Source organism: Perognathus longimembris, chromosome 7 (assembly GCF_023159225.1).
Source record: "Perognathus longimembris pacificus isolate PPM17 chromosome 7, ASM2315922v1, whole genome shotgun sequence".
Lineage (NCBI taxonomy): Eukaryota > Metazoa > Chordata > Mammalia > Rodentia > Heteromyidae > Perognathus > Perognathus longimembris.
Window position 1 is genome coordinate 61175993 of NC_063167.1, and position 14061 is coordinate 61190053.

At 34.6% G+C, this 14061-nt stretch overlaps 1 protein-coding gene across 4 annotated transcripts in view; it reads right to left on the reverse strand.

Annotated features, from left to right (window-relative positions):
- Positions 1-6198: 6198 nt before the first annotated feature.
- The window catches only part of Ttll7 (tubulin tyrosine ligase like 7), a 128400-nt gene continuing 120537 nt past the window's right edge, over positions 6199-14061 (reverse strand). For 3 of the 4 annotated variants that reach the window (XM_048351657.1, XM_048351659.1, XM_048351658.1), the window contains one exon: positions 6199-10109. In XM_048351657.1, the coding sequence (XP_048207614.1) occupies positions 9983-10109 (127 nt within the window). In that variant the 3' untranslated portion in view covers positions 6199-9982. The remainder of the gene's footprint in view (positions 10110-14061) is intronic. The other variant, XM_048351660.1, reaches the window with a different exon arrangement.

The window sequence follows — 14061 nt, forward strand, 5'->3', positions numbered from 1 at the left end:
TAGCACACTCCAATCCATGTTCAGGCAAGCTTTTCCTTAAGGAACTGAACCCTTTCTTTCTGATATTCCTTTTGCCTAAAACCTTCCTTTCTGCTGATGAAATCCTGTTTATATATCAAGACACATCTAACAGGCTCCTTCATCTCATTCCCCAGTGTATTTTTCTGTCATGCACACCACAGTATTCTGTCTCTATTGTACCACTTGTGTGCATATAATACATAGTAGTGATTGTGTGTGTGTGTGTGTGTGTGTGTGTAAGAGAGAGAGAGAGAGGAGAGAGAGAAATTCTCATCCTTCACATATACGCTTTTCATAGAGTTGGCACACTGCAGCAGTATTTGCCAGAGTGCATGCTGAGTAGCAGTCACAGTATTTATGGGGCCTAACAATTTTAAGCTGTGCTTGAGTAAAAAAAAAAAAGAATAGCCAATTATGATCCTGAATTTATCATTTTTCTTGCTGTATTCCTTTTCCGATTAAAAAAATGTACATGGTAGTTGGCAATGTGTTGATACTACTCTATTTCTAAGGGGAGAAAAAGGAAGATTGGTTGTTACAGATTACTCAATTTTTCTTTGTAGTCATACAATCAGACCTCAATTGTTAGAGAGAGGAGTGTTAGGGGAATTGAACAATCATCCTGTTCTCTTGTCCACAACTTATGTGTTACCTGTATTAACCTACAAAAGGACAAGGAGATGTGTAATGGGAGGGACCTGAAGCACAGCTGCAGATTGGCTTTGGGAGCTCTCAATCTCAATAGATTTGTTTCTCTGCAAGGAAGAAGAAGGAGATGTGGACATGATGGCAGACAAAGAACGGCACGTGCTCAGAACTTTACAGAGAACATCTCAGTTAAGCCACACCACAGTATAGGTAAAGCCCTCCACCAAGACACTGGAGTACAGAGAGTTGTCTGATCAAGGTGTCCTGATGCTGAAACCCAGGTCATCTGGCATCCGAGGCCTTTTACCCAAGGATAAACTTCCCGATGATGTCACTGTTCATCAGGAACAGTGCCTTAGACAGAAAGGAGGATCTAGGCAGATCTCCAACTAAATTCCCCCATTTCTCTCAGTACTCCCTCCCCTTCTCTACCCACTCCCCTCCTCAGACTAGGCCCCCTACTCCCCAATCCCCAGTTGCTAACACCACAGTTCACTCTTGTAGTCTGCTGTTGTGAATGGTGGGCAGAGGACTGGTGATCGACCCTTCCCTCAGTGCAAGGTTCTGAGGGTGCCTCTGACAACTGGCACTGCTGTCCCAGCACCTTCCAGTCCACCCAGCTACAAGTTCCCCTTGGAACATCTACCTTTTCTGTCATCTCCCCTCTCCATTTCAGGCCAATGACAGTGATACAAAGGCACTGATGTCTCCATTGGTCCCCCAGCAGGTAACTGCTCATATTGAGAACCTGCACACCAAGAAAGCAGAGTGTAATGCCAGAAAAGAAAGCCATGGGTTCAGGACAGAGATGCTGTCCTCTCTGAGCTGGGGAAGGTGCACAGCCTCTGTACTCAGATGACCTGGGTTGCCTCTGTATCTCTCCACACATGTGTACTACCTGTCTCTAGGGGCTCCTGAGCTCAGCTACATGCCACTGGTGTGTGGATGTGTGTCACCTGATGATGGTGAGTGACTGAGTGTACACCCCAAACATCCCTACTGAATGGAGGAAGGGCATCACCATGCAGCACTACAGAGAAGTGGTATTCAATTGTCTTCATTTATTTTAGGGATTGGTGGTGTTTGAAGGGGAAACTTTGAACTCAAAGCCTTAAACTTGTTGGGCTGGTACTCTACTTACTACCTTAGCCACATCTCCAGTGCAGCTTTTTGCTGGTTATTTTGAAGATCGAGTCTCTTATGTCTCCTGCCAGGACTGACTTGGATTACGATTATCCACTGGACATTAGCCTCTGGAATTAGCAGATTACAGACATGAGCCATCACCAGTTGTGGAGGGAGTCTTAAACCCAAAGGATAACTTCATTAGGCTTAGTCACAAAATAGCATCTTTCTGATCTTCTGTGGAGTATATTTTACATACAGTGAGAAAGAAAACTGTCATCCATTACTCCAAAGACTAATGTTAGCTACCTTTTTCACAAGGCCTTCAGGTAAGCCAAGTTAATCCTTTTACAAAAAACAAAAACAAAAACAAAAAAAAGACCCTCTTCTACCCAAGTAGTTCATTGAACCACCAGGACTTGAACCCACAATATCACCACTCGTCTATTAGCTATACAGCCTAATAGTGTCTCCGAATTGTAGGAACTTTATTTCACTTTCCCCAAATTTTGATGAGTTTACTTAGTAAAGTGTTATACTGTTACCCTGTTTTCTGAAATTCTAATCCCTAGCTAATAGTTAAGTACCTAGATCCGATCTGTAGAGAACCAGTGAAAAGACCCATCATATACAAGAGGAATTAGAATCAACACTAGAGCATTCCAGAACTTCAAGTACAATCCTCTGTTTACAAGAACACAATATAATCTGAGCAGCTACCAGTTACAGAAGACCAATCTGCTCAGGTCACTGCTGCTGAGGACACTGAGATTATAGGCCAAATGGCTAATTAAAGCATCAGCTTTCAAATTTAAAGAAGGCAGAAATGAAATCACCTCTTTCCCTTTCTTATGAATGTAAGAACTCTATTTTAGTTAAAACAATCAAAATAGGAAGATTTTCTTCATGTCTTTAGAGACTAGTGACAGGGCTTCACATAAGACAATTTTGAAGTTAAGGGACCTGAAAGTTAGAAATGACAGGATGAAACAATTTGGCAACTGGATATAAGTAATATTGGATTGAAAAACCTGAGGCTAAAGAACTCCCGCTAATTCTGAGGCATCTTCTGTCTATTTGTACTGCTTTATGATGAGTCTATTGCTTCAGTTTAGGAAGTCAAAACTCAATAACATTAGCTGAATTAGCTTATTTTTTAAATCCATTTAATTTTTCCCTGAATTTGAGTTTTCCTTTGTACTTTCTGCATTATGATACAAACATTCACTGAACAAATACCAATTTGAGCTAAAATGATATTAGGTTTTGATGATCTGCCTATTTTTAGCCTAAGGACTATGTGATTTTCTGTATTCACATTTCCATCATTTTAATGAAAATGAGGTAATATGCTGAAATGGTACTTCCTTAGATTATATTAAGGTTTATATAATCTCAATTTTTCACATACACTGTCATATACTTTTCGTCTTTATCAGATGTATTATGAACATGCATTATTAACATTTTACTGCTAACCACATGCTGCAGATGTAAGAATTATTTTATTATGTTTCTTGATCTTTTTAAAGTATTTCATTCTTACACTATAAACAACAGAAATGTTTCAGAACAAAGCATGAATAAATATGAAGAGTTTTGTGATTATCTTTGAAGGTTTCCTTAACACAGTTTCTATTTAATACATAGAAGAAGGTGCATATTTGTTTACTCCTATTTGTGAGGTAAGAATTGAAATTTGCAATTCTACCAAATTTGGAAGACTGCCTTGATATAATGTGTCAAAATGGGGTCTGTTTCTGAATAATAGTCAAAATACTCTGCAGTCTTCAAAAATCTCACTATTTTTTATAACTACATAAAATAGTTCATGATAGTTTAATCTCATATTATAATTAATTGCATTACATCATGATAATACAATTCAACATTACTCCTTGATATAATGAATAGTAGGTTTATTATATTTTTAAAGGTGGACATTTAACACTATTAGACATTGTACAAAACAGAATTGAGCACAAAATATTTAAGGATTACAAAATGCTGATGTTGTAAAAAAAAAAGACATAGAAACACAGCTGTCATGATAAATATTGTGTCTTTCAAATAATATGGCAAGCCTTGAATAAATGCCAGCTTTGTAGGTCAGCCACAAATAGGTCTTTGTGTTTATACAAGAATGTACTTTCAGATGGCCCTCAATGCTTCTAGAGATGCCATAATAATTTGCAAAGTTATTATTGGTTAATTTGACTTTAGACTCCTATTAAAAAGACAAACTTTTGTCATCTAAATCCTTATAAATGCATCTGGATTCTGCATTCTGACCACAGTCTTAAAACATTTTATATTATTTCCATATCATGATTATGTTGCAATGTCTTCCTTCTTGAAACCTCGGTTCAAATTGTCTTCTAAATGACCCAACTCTCAAGTGACCTGATCCTACTAAATTCCTTACACTACTTAAATTTTCAAGGTTCCCAAGTCTACAACCAGTGTGTATCTTATAGGGAATTAAATATCTTGACTTTATTAGTGAAAGAATTGACTCCATTTGCTCTTTTCTCAAGTGTCGCTGTTAAGAAAATGGAGGAGAACAGAAAATGAATAGGCCAGACTCGAGGACTGTTTATTGCCAGGGAGGGGCACAGGCCTTCCCAAGATATTGGAGGTTGTACCACTAAGCCACATTCCCAGCCTAAGGATAATATTATTTGTAATTGAAATTTTTTAGACACCTACTTAAATGGAAATATATATCAAACTATATATTTGTTATATATCAAATTATATATATTTAATAAAGTGAGGTATTTTATCATACATATTGGTGTCATCTTTATCTGTCACTAAGAATAAAAACTGTAAAGCCTTTGCAGGATGTTGTAACTTTATAAAAATATTATAAATTTCTTAATATGTATTTTTAAACTCAAGTTCTATACTACTTGTGAGTTACAAAAAGCAAGGAACGCACAAGCATTAAAGTACTCAGCACATAGTAAGATTTTATCAAAAGTACTTCTTTTCCTTAAAGGCAAATTAGTCTGGAATGGGGTTATAACTCAGGGGTAGAGCATTTGCCTAGAAATGCAAGGCCCTGAGTTCAGCCACCAGTATTGCAAGTAAGTAATCAGAAAAAAAAAATTCTAAATCTGTTATATATGCTTATCTTAAAAAACATGACATGAATGTCAATAACACCAAGTTAACCTTCCTTTTGAGGATTAATGTGTTTGTTTCAACAATAATAAAATTATAAATCCCTAAAAGAATGAATGTCATGTGTGAGATACTGGCATATTTCTAACCAGATTTGTAATTCTACTCATTATTCATTAGTAACCAGATTGTAACTCAAGCTTCCAGAAAGATACAAAAGCCTCACTTCTACATTTTAGAACAATCTACTCTCAGCCAAGAAAGGAGATGAAACAGTTTTGTTTACTTGCCTTGACATCTATTTCTAGACGTAGCACTTCCCCCATAGTGCATAGTGATTGGTGTCTGTACAGGAGCAAAAATTACTATGGAAATGTATCTCATCATCTTGAACAATTAATTGAGAACCAATCTGTTTTCTTACTAAAGCCAGTGTGTAGGGGGAGGAGGGGGAGGGTGTATGTGTGTACATGCATGTATGTATGCTTTAGGAAACCAAAGCATTTGATGACATATGGTAGCTTTCTTGTGTTAACTTTTATATATCATAACAACATGTCTGAGTAACTGGAATAAATTCACCATAGAGATATCACGTGCTGGAGCATGACATCCCAATGCTAATTGCACATTGTATTGACATTTCAAGCATATTTTCTACAACAACATTTGTATTCATAAACAGGTAGTAAAGCACAGGGGGATAATTTGAGTCATAATTCATGTTAGCAAATGGATTGTTTTCAGGCAAATCCTCAAACCCAGACTCTTGTTCAGGTCCATTCATATTCAGAAGCTGTAGCACATGCAGATGTTTATGCGGGGACTGACTAGAGCAGGATCAGGGCTGCTGTTATTTGAAAAAGTAATATCATGATTAGCCCACTACTTTTTGTAAGGTAAGTCTTCTGGGTAATTTAGGATCTATTAGCCAGGGTATAATTAATGTGTTTATAATTCAATAGTTTATAAGCTAGTAACAGGGGAGGTGGGAGGTAATTCAATAAAAGCTTTAGTGGGCTCTTAGATAAATGAGTCCAGTTAATACATAATGTGTTGAATATATCATAGCACTATTTTTGATAGGGAAAAACTAACAAAATGGCAATAATCTCAAAGTGTACAAAGTTTTAACAACCAGTATTTGTTGTGTCTGATATTCTTAACCAAGCATCTTCCTTTACATGCATATACCACTAATGCCTATTGAGGAACAAGACATCAACTTGGTTCCCAAAGCTCTTAGCCAAAAACTGAACTTGATCCAATAAAGTATTTTATCTAGGTTTTATTGTTGCTCAGGCAAAATTATACAAACATAAATTCAAAGAAAATCAATGTTTAAAATGCAGAAATTCATCTGTCTTGACTTTGTCCATGCAAAAAAGCTTCAAAGAGAATTTTAAAAAGGAAAAGAAAAAAAGAGGGAAACAAAAAAAGCAGCATAAGGAAAAAGTTTTCTCCATGAATATATTTCTAAATTTTAAATTTATTTACAAGACATTAGTCCAAAATATTTATATATCTAGTAATTAATATTTATATAATATAACCCTTGAAAACTTACATTTCTTAATATTAAAAGAAAAGCAAATATTTAAAAATCACCAGATAAGAGGAGCACAATAAATTGTATAGTTACACTTTTTTGTTATTGTTTAACTATTATAACCAAGTAAACTAAGATTCATAATGTAAATTAGCATTACAGAACAGAAAAGGAAAGCATTTTTTCACTCGAGGTATTTCCTAATATTTTAAAAAGAATACACATTTAAGAATAAATCAGTGCTTTACAGAAAGTTAAATAGTTAACAATATGAATCTGTTAGGTTTTGGTACTCTTGAAGAAGTAGAGTATTTTGTATTTGTTTAGATTCTTTTACACAGAATGAGTTTGAAATGTTAAAGAAGAAAACATTGGCATTAACTAATTTTTAAAAATCTGAAATCTCAAATTGGCAGAATTCCATATTAAGTTACTTTCCAATATAGAAAAAAAAGAAAATTGAAACAAAATCTTCTTTAGACCTATATGTATCTACTTGTGCAAAAATATTAGGTGAAATAAAACAATGTTTGAGCAGGCTTGGGTTCTTATTCTAAGGAAAAAGAATTAATGGTAACTTCTGTGTACTTGGGTCTAATTAGTCCTATGATAAATGTTTATACATTTTTTCAGATTATAGGGATATTTAAGTATATCCTAGATGGAGGTTACCATTGCTATTTCCATATTTGATCCTATTACAATTGAAATTTTGAACATTTAAAGTAAATGTACTATTAAATAAAATTGTTTCAAATAAAATCAATCCAAATCCGAATTACAACAGGACCTTCAACAAATTACAGAAACAAATGGTAACTCATCCACAAGACTGGATTGTTCACTGAAAATCTAGTCTGCAGCCTCATACTATGTTTGTAGGTGATGATTTAAAGTAAAAAGTTGTTTTTCTTAGACAATTCAAGGAAATGATTTCAGGCTTAAACATTTAGAATCATTCCAGTCTTAAGATCTATCAAAAGAGCAGGGGTATGTTTTTGCATAACAGAATGAAAATAGTTTTTCATTCCAGTTAAACCAAATGCTCTTCAGAAACCCCAGGTGAAATTAAGTAACTACTGGAGTTTTTCAAATCAAGCTCTTTCTCTCCTAGGAGAGAGACTTGTCCTATCATTTATTCTGATAATGTTTGTTTTAACCCTATGGATAATATGCGTGTATATGTATACACATACACACACACACACACACACACACACACACACATACACAGTATGGAATGTTTTGTATCTCTAAAACACTTCCAAGGCCTTTGGAGACTTCCATGGCTCACTACTATGTCTTCTCTTAGTTGTTCATTAGAGAATGGCACTATAACAGCCATAGGCCACAGCCTACCCGTAGTATTTATAAATAATAAACACATGGCTTTTATTCACAACTTCATCATAGCAAACTAGATCAGTATAAATAGGCAAATGTGGGCAAAAGAATTCTATTGCTTAAAATAAGGTCCAACATAAATAGAAAGTAAATAAAATTTGTTCATCAAATAGCTGGATAGTTGCAGACATATACATGTTTTTCTTAGCTCTGTGTGTGTGTGTGTGTGTGTGTGTGTGTGTGTGTGTGTGTGTGTGTGTGTAAGGGAGAATTTCTCCCAGTTTTGAGCATTCTAACGTTTTGTTTTAAATGAAAGCAAAAATAATTTTTCTTGCACTGTTAAAGGCAGAAGTTACAATCGTGAGTTAAGGCTAAAGCAAGGAATGGCCAACACACTAAGTTGTGTTCCTTAGGAAGGATCACTCCATGATCCTCCATGATCACATCATGAATTTAAAAGAAGTAAAAATACTTCAAAAAAAATGCCTTACTTGTTGACCATTCTTTCCATGACTTTGTAATGTCCCATTTTAGATTTTTTTCATCCTAAGAAATCTATAAAATATATAAGTAGTTTCAAAATAGACCCCTAAAACTGATGCTGATTTTCTTGGTCCTGATAGATGACTTTCTTTCACTGAGACTACAGACAGTCGAGGTACACCAGTAAAGAAAGTCTCCATTGGAACACAGACGTCAGCAGTCATAAAGAATCAAATCACAAGCAATTAAGTTAAGAAATAAATGTATTCTTTTGGCTGTACATCCAGAAGATGATTTAAAAGGCAAAGTATACATAGCTTACAACTTTGGGTTAAGAAGTATCTAGCCTGTGACCTAACCCAGAATAATTTTGCTCTCTCAGTAACCCTTCTTCTTTGGGATTACTTTCTGGTTTACTAGAAAGAGCTTTTAGAATATTCAACAGGGGCAAACATGAATGAAATTTGCAAATGATTAGCATCTAGAAGAAAAACCACTAGGAAAAGAAGTTGAAGTAAATACGGTATGTTCTGAGGAGTTCAATCAATAACAGTGCAATTTGTATTTTTTCTAAAAAACTGAGAGCTCATTCAGTGGTTTTGGAATTGCAAGCAAAAAAAAGTAAATAAACTGCAATGAAACAGATGCAAAGAAGTGTGAGGCAGGAAGAAAACTTCATACTATACTTTGACTTATAAAGGAAAAAGAAAAACCAACTCAGGATGTATCAATGGCCAGTAATACAAAGACACTATAATCTTTTATTTCCCCAAACATGTAGATTATTTTCTACATTCAAATGAGATACTACTGTTATTACACTTTGCAATGGAAATTGGTCTCAATTAAGAAACTCAAATCTATGAAAGGTATATTTCACAAATAAAAACAAGTGGTATGAGACACAAAAGTCATATAGAAAGATTCTGTGATCGCCGTTGCTTGGCTTGACTTACTATGATAAGTAGAAATAAAAGCTACTTTTGCACATCGTTTTTCACCATCTAGATTGTCTTCCATTTGAGATAAGCATACGATCTTAATAGATACTCACTGAAAATATACATTGTTATGAGTAGCTAAATTTCCACATGAAAATTTTGGAGGATCAGTTTGGGATATTACCTAGTACTTTACAGTGTGGTATAATAATGATAAACCCATTTTATACTTAATATTACCATCAAGCAACACCAGGCTTCTAAATCTTCTAAATCTTTTGTGTTTCATTTTAAATGGAGACTCTAAGGAAGGGAACTAATAAGATATTATATTACCAGTTGTTTTTCAAGTCAAAAGTAATGTTATCTAGAAAATACTTGAATGTTGTAATTGGATCTTAAAGGTCAATTCTATTTCATATACTCTGCAGCAAAAATAACATTTCTAGTAGGAAGGGATTAATTATAAACCTAGCAAATTCTAGACATTCACATATTTGTGTAAACAATTTTAACGTGGTTTATTACATTTCCAGAGATTAGGTTTTATATACTATGTTTTCTCCTAATTATTCTTTCATATATTATAATAAATATATGTTATTGGGGTGCATGTGTGTGTGCATTTTTATACAGATATGTCATATATACATAAAACAGCACTTAATGGTCACTTTCTTTGCATGTTCAACTTAAGAAAATAAAGAATTGCTATTATGCCTAACTCATGGCAATCTTCCTTTCAGTTTAAAAAATGGCCATATCGAGGTGTAAACAATGCATTGGAGCGAGTCATTCCAGATGAACTGTATCTCATGTGGTAGCTTGGTGTTCTCATGAAGTATTGGGTACTTCCTGGTAGCAAATACCTAAAGTACAAAACAGTGGATAGTTACTGGAAAATCACTGTTAGCTTCTCTTACCAAAGAGTTATAGGATTAGTCCTAATGTATTTTACATAAAAAATATTGCTATCACCAACATTGCAATTTCATATAGAAGTTTCCTAATGAAAGTTAGGGAACATCACAGAACTTCATTCAAAGAATTGAATATAATATTAGTATCCAAGGTCTCCATAAACAGCCATTATATTCAAAATGCTATCAAAATAGGTATGTGGACTTAAAATGCATTATCAATTCCTATAATAGTTCCTTAAAACATGGGAAATGAGAATTTGATAATTCGTCTTAAGAATACTGGAATTACTGATTATGAGAATGAGTCAATTAACATTGATAATTACAAGTGGTATATTCTTCCATCATACAGTGTTTACAAGTAAAAGTTACAAGCAACTTCAGAAAATGTGATATTCTCATATTTAGAAAGACAAGATACGGGATATACCATATAACACATCTACTCAGGCATCTCCTGAGGCAGTACCTCATAAACTATTAATATTCATATAGCAAAATGCATGAATACTAACAGAAAAAGACAAATAATGACTATAAGGAATTCATTCAATGTCAGTTCAGGTCAAATTTATCAACCAATAAGTCCTTCTTTTTAATGGGAAGCTCTGAAAATTAGGAATTTCAAGTAATAAATCACACATACTTATAATCTCTTTCCTATGAAAACCCTAGATAAGCATTATGCCAGGCCAATTTAATGTCTAGAGAAAAGTGGTCAAGAAAAAGTACATGAGCAAATGTAAACTGACAATATTATTCAAAGTATGAGTCTAAAGAATGAGGAAAAGAACCTGTTATGAAATCCGCACAGAGATTTGAGGAATTCCCAAGAGTACAAGTAGCAATAGAAGAAGACTGATAATTAGCTGTGGTTTTAGAAAATTAATGGTACCGTAACAAATGATTTATTCTACTTTCTTCATTTGATACTATGATCCTCCAGAGATAGAAACATAAATCTACAGCTATACAAAAAAACTGAGGGCCAAGAACACTATTAGCTGCCTGCCTTATAAGTTAAATAATACTGGTACCTATGATATTGCTCTGTAAGTTGCTTCACATGAATTTTACAGAAAATAATGAATTCCTTATAACCAAACTGCATATAATATTCAGAATAAAATAGATTTTCCATAATATTCATAAACATCATTTCATCATGAATTATATAATTATATCCACTAAATCTTTTACCTAATAATACAAACTATAAATAATTGCTCAAATCATTAAGTTAACAGAGCCATAAAACAGTATACAAAAAAACTAAATTAAATCAAAATTCCATAATAGGTGATGAATAATGAAACAACTAGTTTTTCACATCACAGATTATATAAATTATTTTCTTAATATTACTTGGGTAATTTATGTGGATTAATTATTATGTCAAGAGCTAGTGGAGTTAGGATGATTAATCTGGTAACTTTTGCATTGAAACAGCCTTTCCTTTTTATTTAGACCAAAGGTACAAAATAACTAAAGTGTTTAATCAAAACTACTATTTTGTACTAATAGAGTTATTCTACCTGTTTTTGAAAACGCATCAAGGATGCCCCTGATAATTATTCAGCGAACATAGTAACTTCTATCAACTTTTGTCAAAAGTATTGCTTATGCAAACATTACCATTGAAATTTTAGTAATATTTAGTAATATCAACTTCTTTTGTTTTGAGACAGTCACTATGTGTAGTCTAGGTTGGCCCTGAACTCATGACCTTCCTACCTTAGTGTCCTGAGTGCAGTTATTACAGGTATACATCATCATTTCCAGTCTCACAAAAAAAACCCTCTTAAGTTCAAGATTTGGCCCATGAAAAACTAATAGCATGAAAATAACAGAGTTCAGGGGCTGGGAATATGGACTAGTGGCAAGAGCACTTGCCTCCTATGCATGCAGTTCTTGGTTCAATTCCCCAGCACCACATATATGGAAACCGGCTAGCAGGGGCTCTGTGACTCAGGTGGCAGAGTGCTAGCCTTGAGCGGGAAGAAGCCAGGGACAATGCTCAGGCCCTGAGACCAAGGCCCAGGACTGGCCAAAAAATAAATAAATAAATAATAATAATAATAATAATAGAGTTCAGAGTCATAGCTAACTCACAATTATATAAATAGTATTTGGGCTCAGCACTATAGGTAATTGTTTTATAAATATTAACTCATTGAGTTCCAGTAATAATTCTGTATGCAGATTTTATTCTTAACTACATTTTGCAGATGAATACTTTTCCTGAAGCATATAGGGGATCAGAGGCTTTTACCATGGTCACCCAGCTAGGGCTTGGGTCCACGCAGAAGCTCCAGCGGCATGTCTCCTTACACTACCCTGCATTGTCCTGACAACTGCATGGAGCTGTCCTTTTTCACAAAGCCCAATTTCAAAACTTGGGTACAATTATTACAAAATTTTTTCCAGAAATATGAATTGCAAAATAACCTAGGAAGTGGAAAAATATTATAAATGCCACAAACCTAACTTTTTAATAGAAGCTGAAGTTAAAACATTCTTAAGATAAATGAAAAAGAACTACAGTATGAACTTTAAAAAGCATACAAAATTACACTACAAAAAAGAAACCCACTTTGCTTACCTAAAGCAAATGCTTCAAGATATTTGTAATCTGTACAGATGTTTAAAATAGATTATTTGCCTTCACATCTCCATTAATATCTCTTGGGAGATCACACACTATCTGAATACCAAAGATTATTTTAAATGTTTTTGTTTTGCTAGTACAGTTAAATAATACTTGATTTTTTAAAAAACAGTTTATCTGGGGCTGGGGATATAGCCTAGTGGCAAGAGTGCCTGCCTCGGATACACGAGGCCCTAGGTTCGATTCCCCAGCACCACATATACAGAAAACGGCCAGAAGCGGCGCTGTGACTCAGGTGGCAGAGTGCTAGCCTTGAGCAAAAAGAAGCCAGGGACGGTGCTCTGGCCCTGAGTCCAAGGCCCAGGACTGGCAAAAAAAAAAAAAAAACCAGTTTATCTCCAGGAAGCATTACAGACTATCTAGAGTTTGTGTGAAAAAAGTGAAAAAGTTTTCTGCCTCATTTTGTTTTTCTAACTACTGGTACAAAAATAACTCATAGCTACTATGTTCCTGGATCAATCCCTCAGCTGATCATATTTCCAAAGACCCATCACATGTGTAGAACTAATCAATGTGGAATGTGTACATCTTTCACGGGGCATCTTATTGCTGACCACAGAGGATAACAGGGAGCATTTCAAGAGTAGTAGGGAATTAACCTTGATCTTCCTGGAATTGGATCAGGACCATGACTTCCTTCAAATAAACTGATGTTCCAGAATTTGAGAAATAGGGACAAATAAAGGTCAACAGAATAAGTGTCTTATATTTCTTGAAAACTGTTTTATTGTATGAAAATTATAGAACATAAGCAGGGCCTGGTAGTGCACACCTGTAACCTCAGCACTTGAACTCAGGAGGCTGAGGAGGAAGGATTCCAAGTTACAGGAATAACCTGGATGATATAGCAAGATAACGAGATGGGAGGATATAGGGGGGGGAAAGGAGGGGATTATATGAGGTAAAGTATATTACTTGATCCATTGTTAAGTGTACAATTCAGAGCACTAACTTCTTTCACAATTTTGTGTAACCATTACTTGTTCCTCTTCTCAAGCAGAAACTCTGCACTCATGATATATTAAGTAGTAGTTGCCCCTCCCTCCTTGTGGGCTAGGACATAGCTTAGAAGTGGAGCAGTTCTTCACCATGGATGAGGTTCAACTCCAAGCACTAAAAAAAGACATTTGTTTTTGTTTGTTTGTTTGTTTCCTTGCTTCCTAACCCAGTCTACTGAAATTTCCTATTAGTTTATCTCTTTTACATACCTCCTATCAGTGGAATTATAGT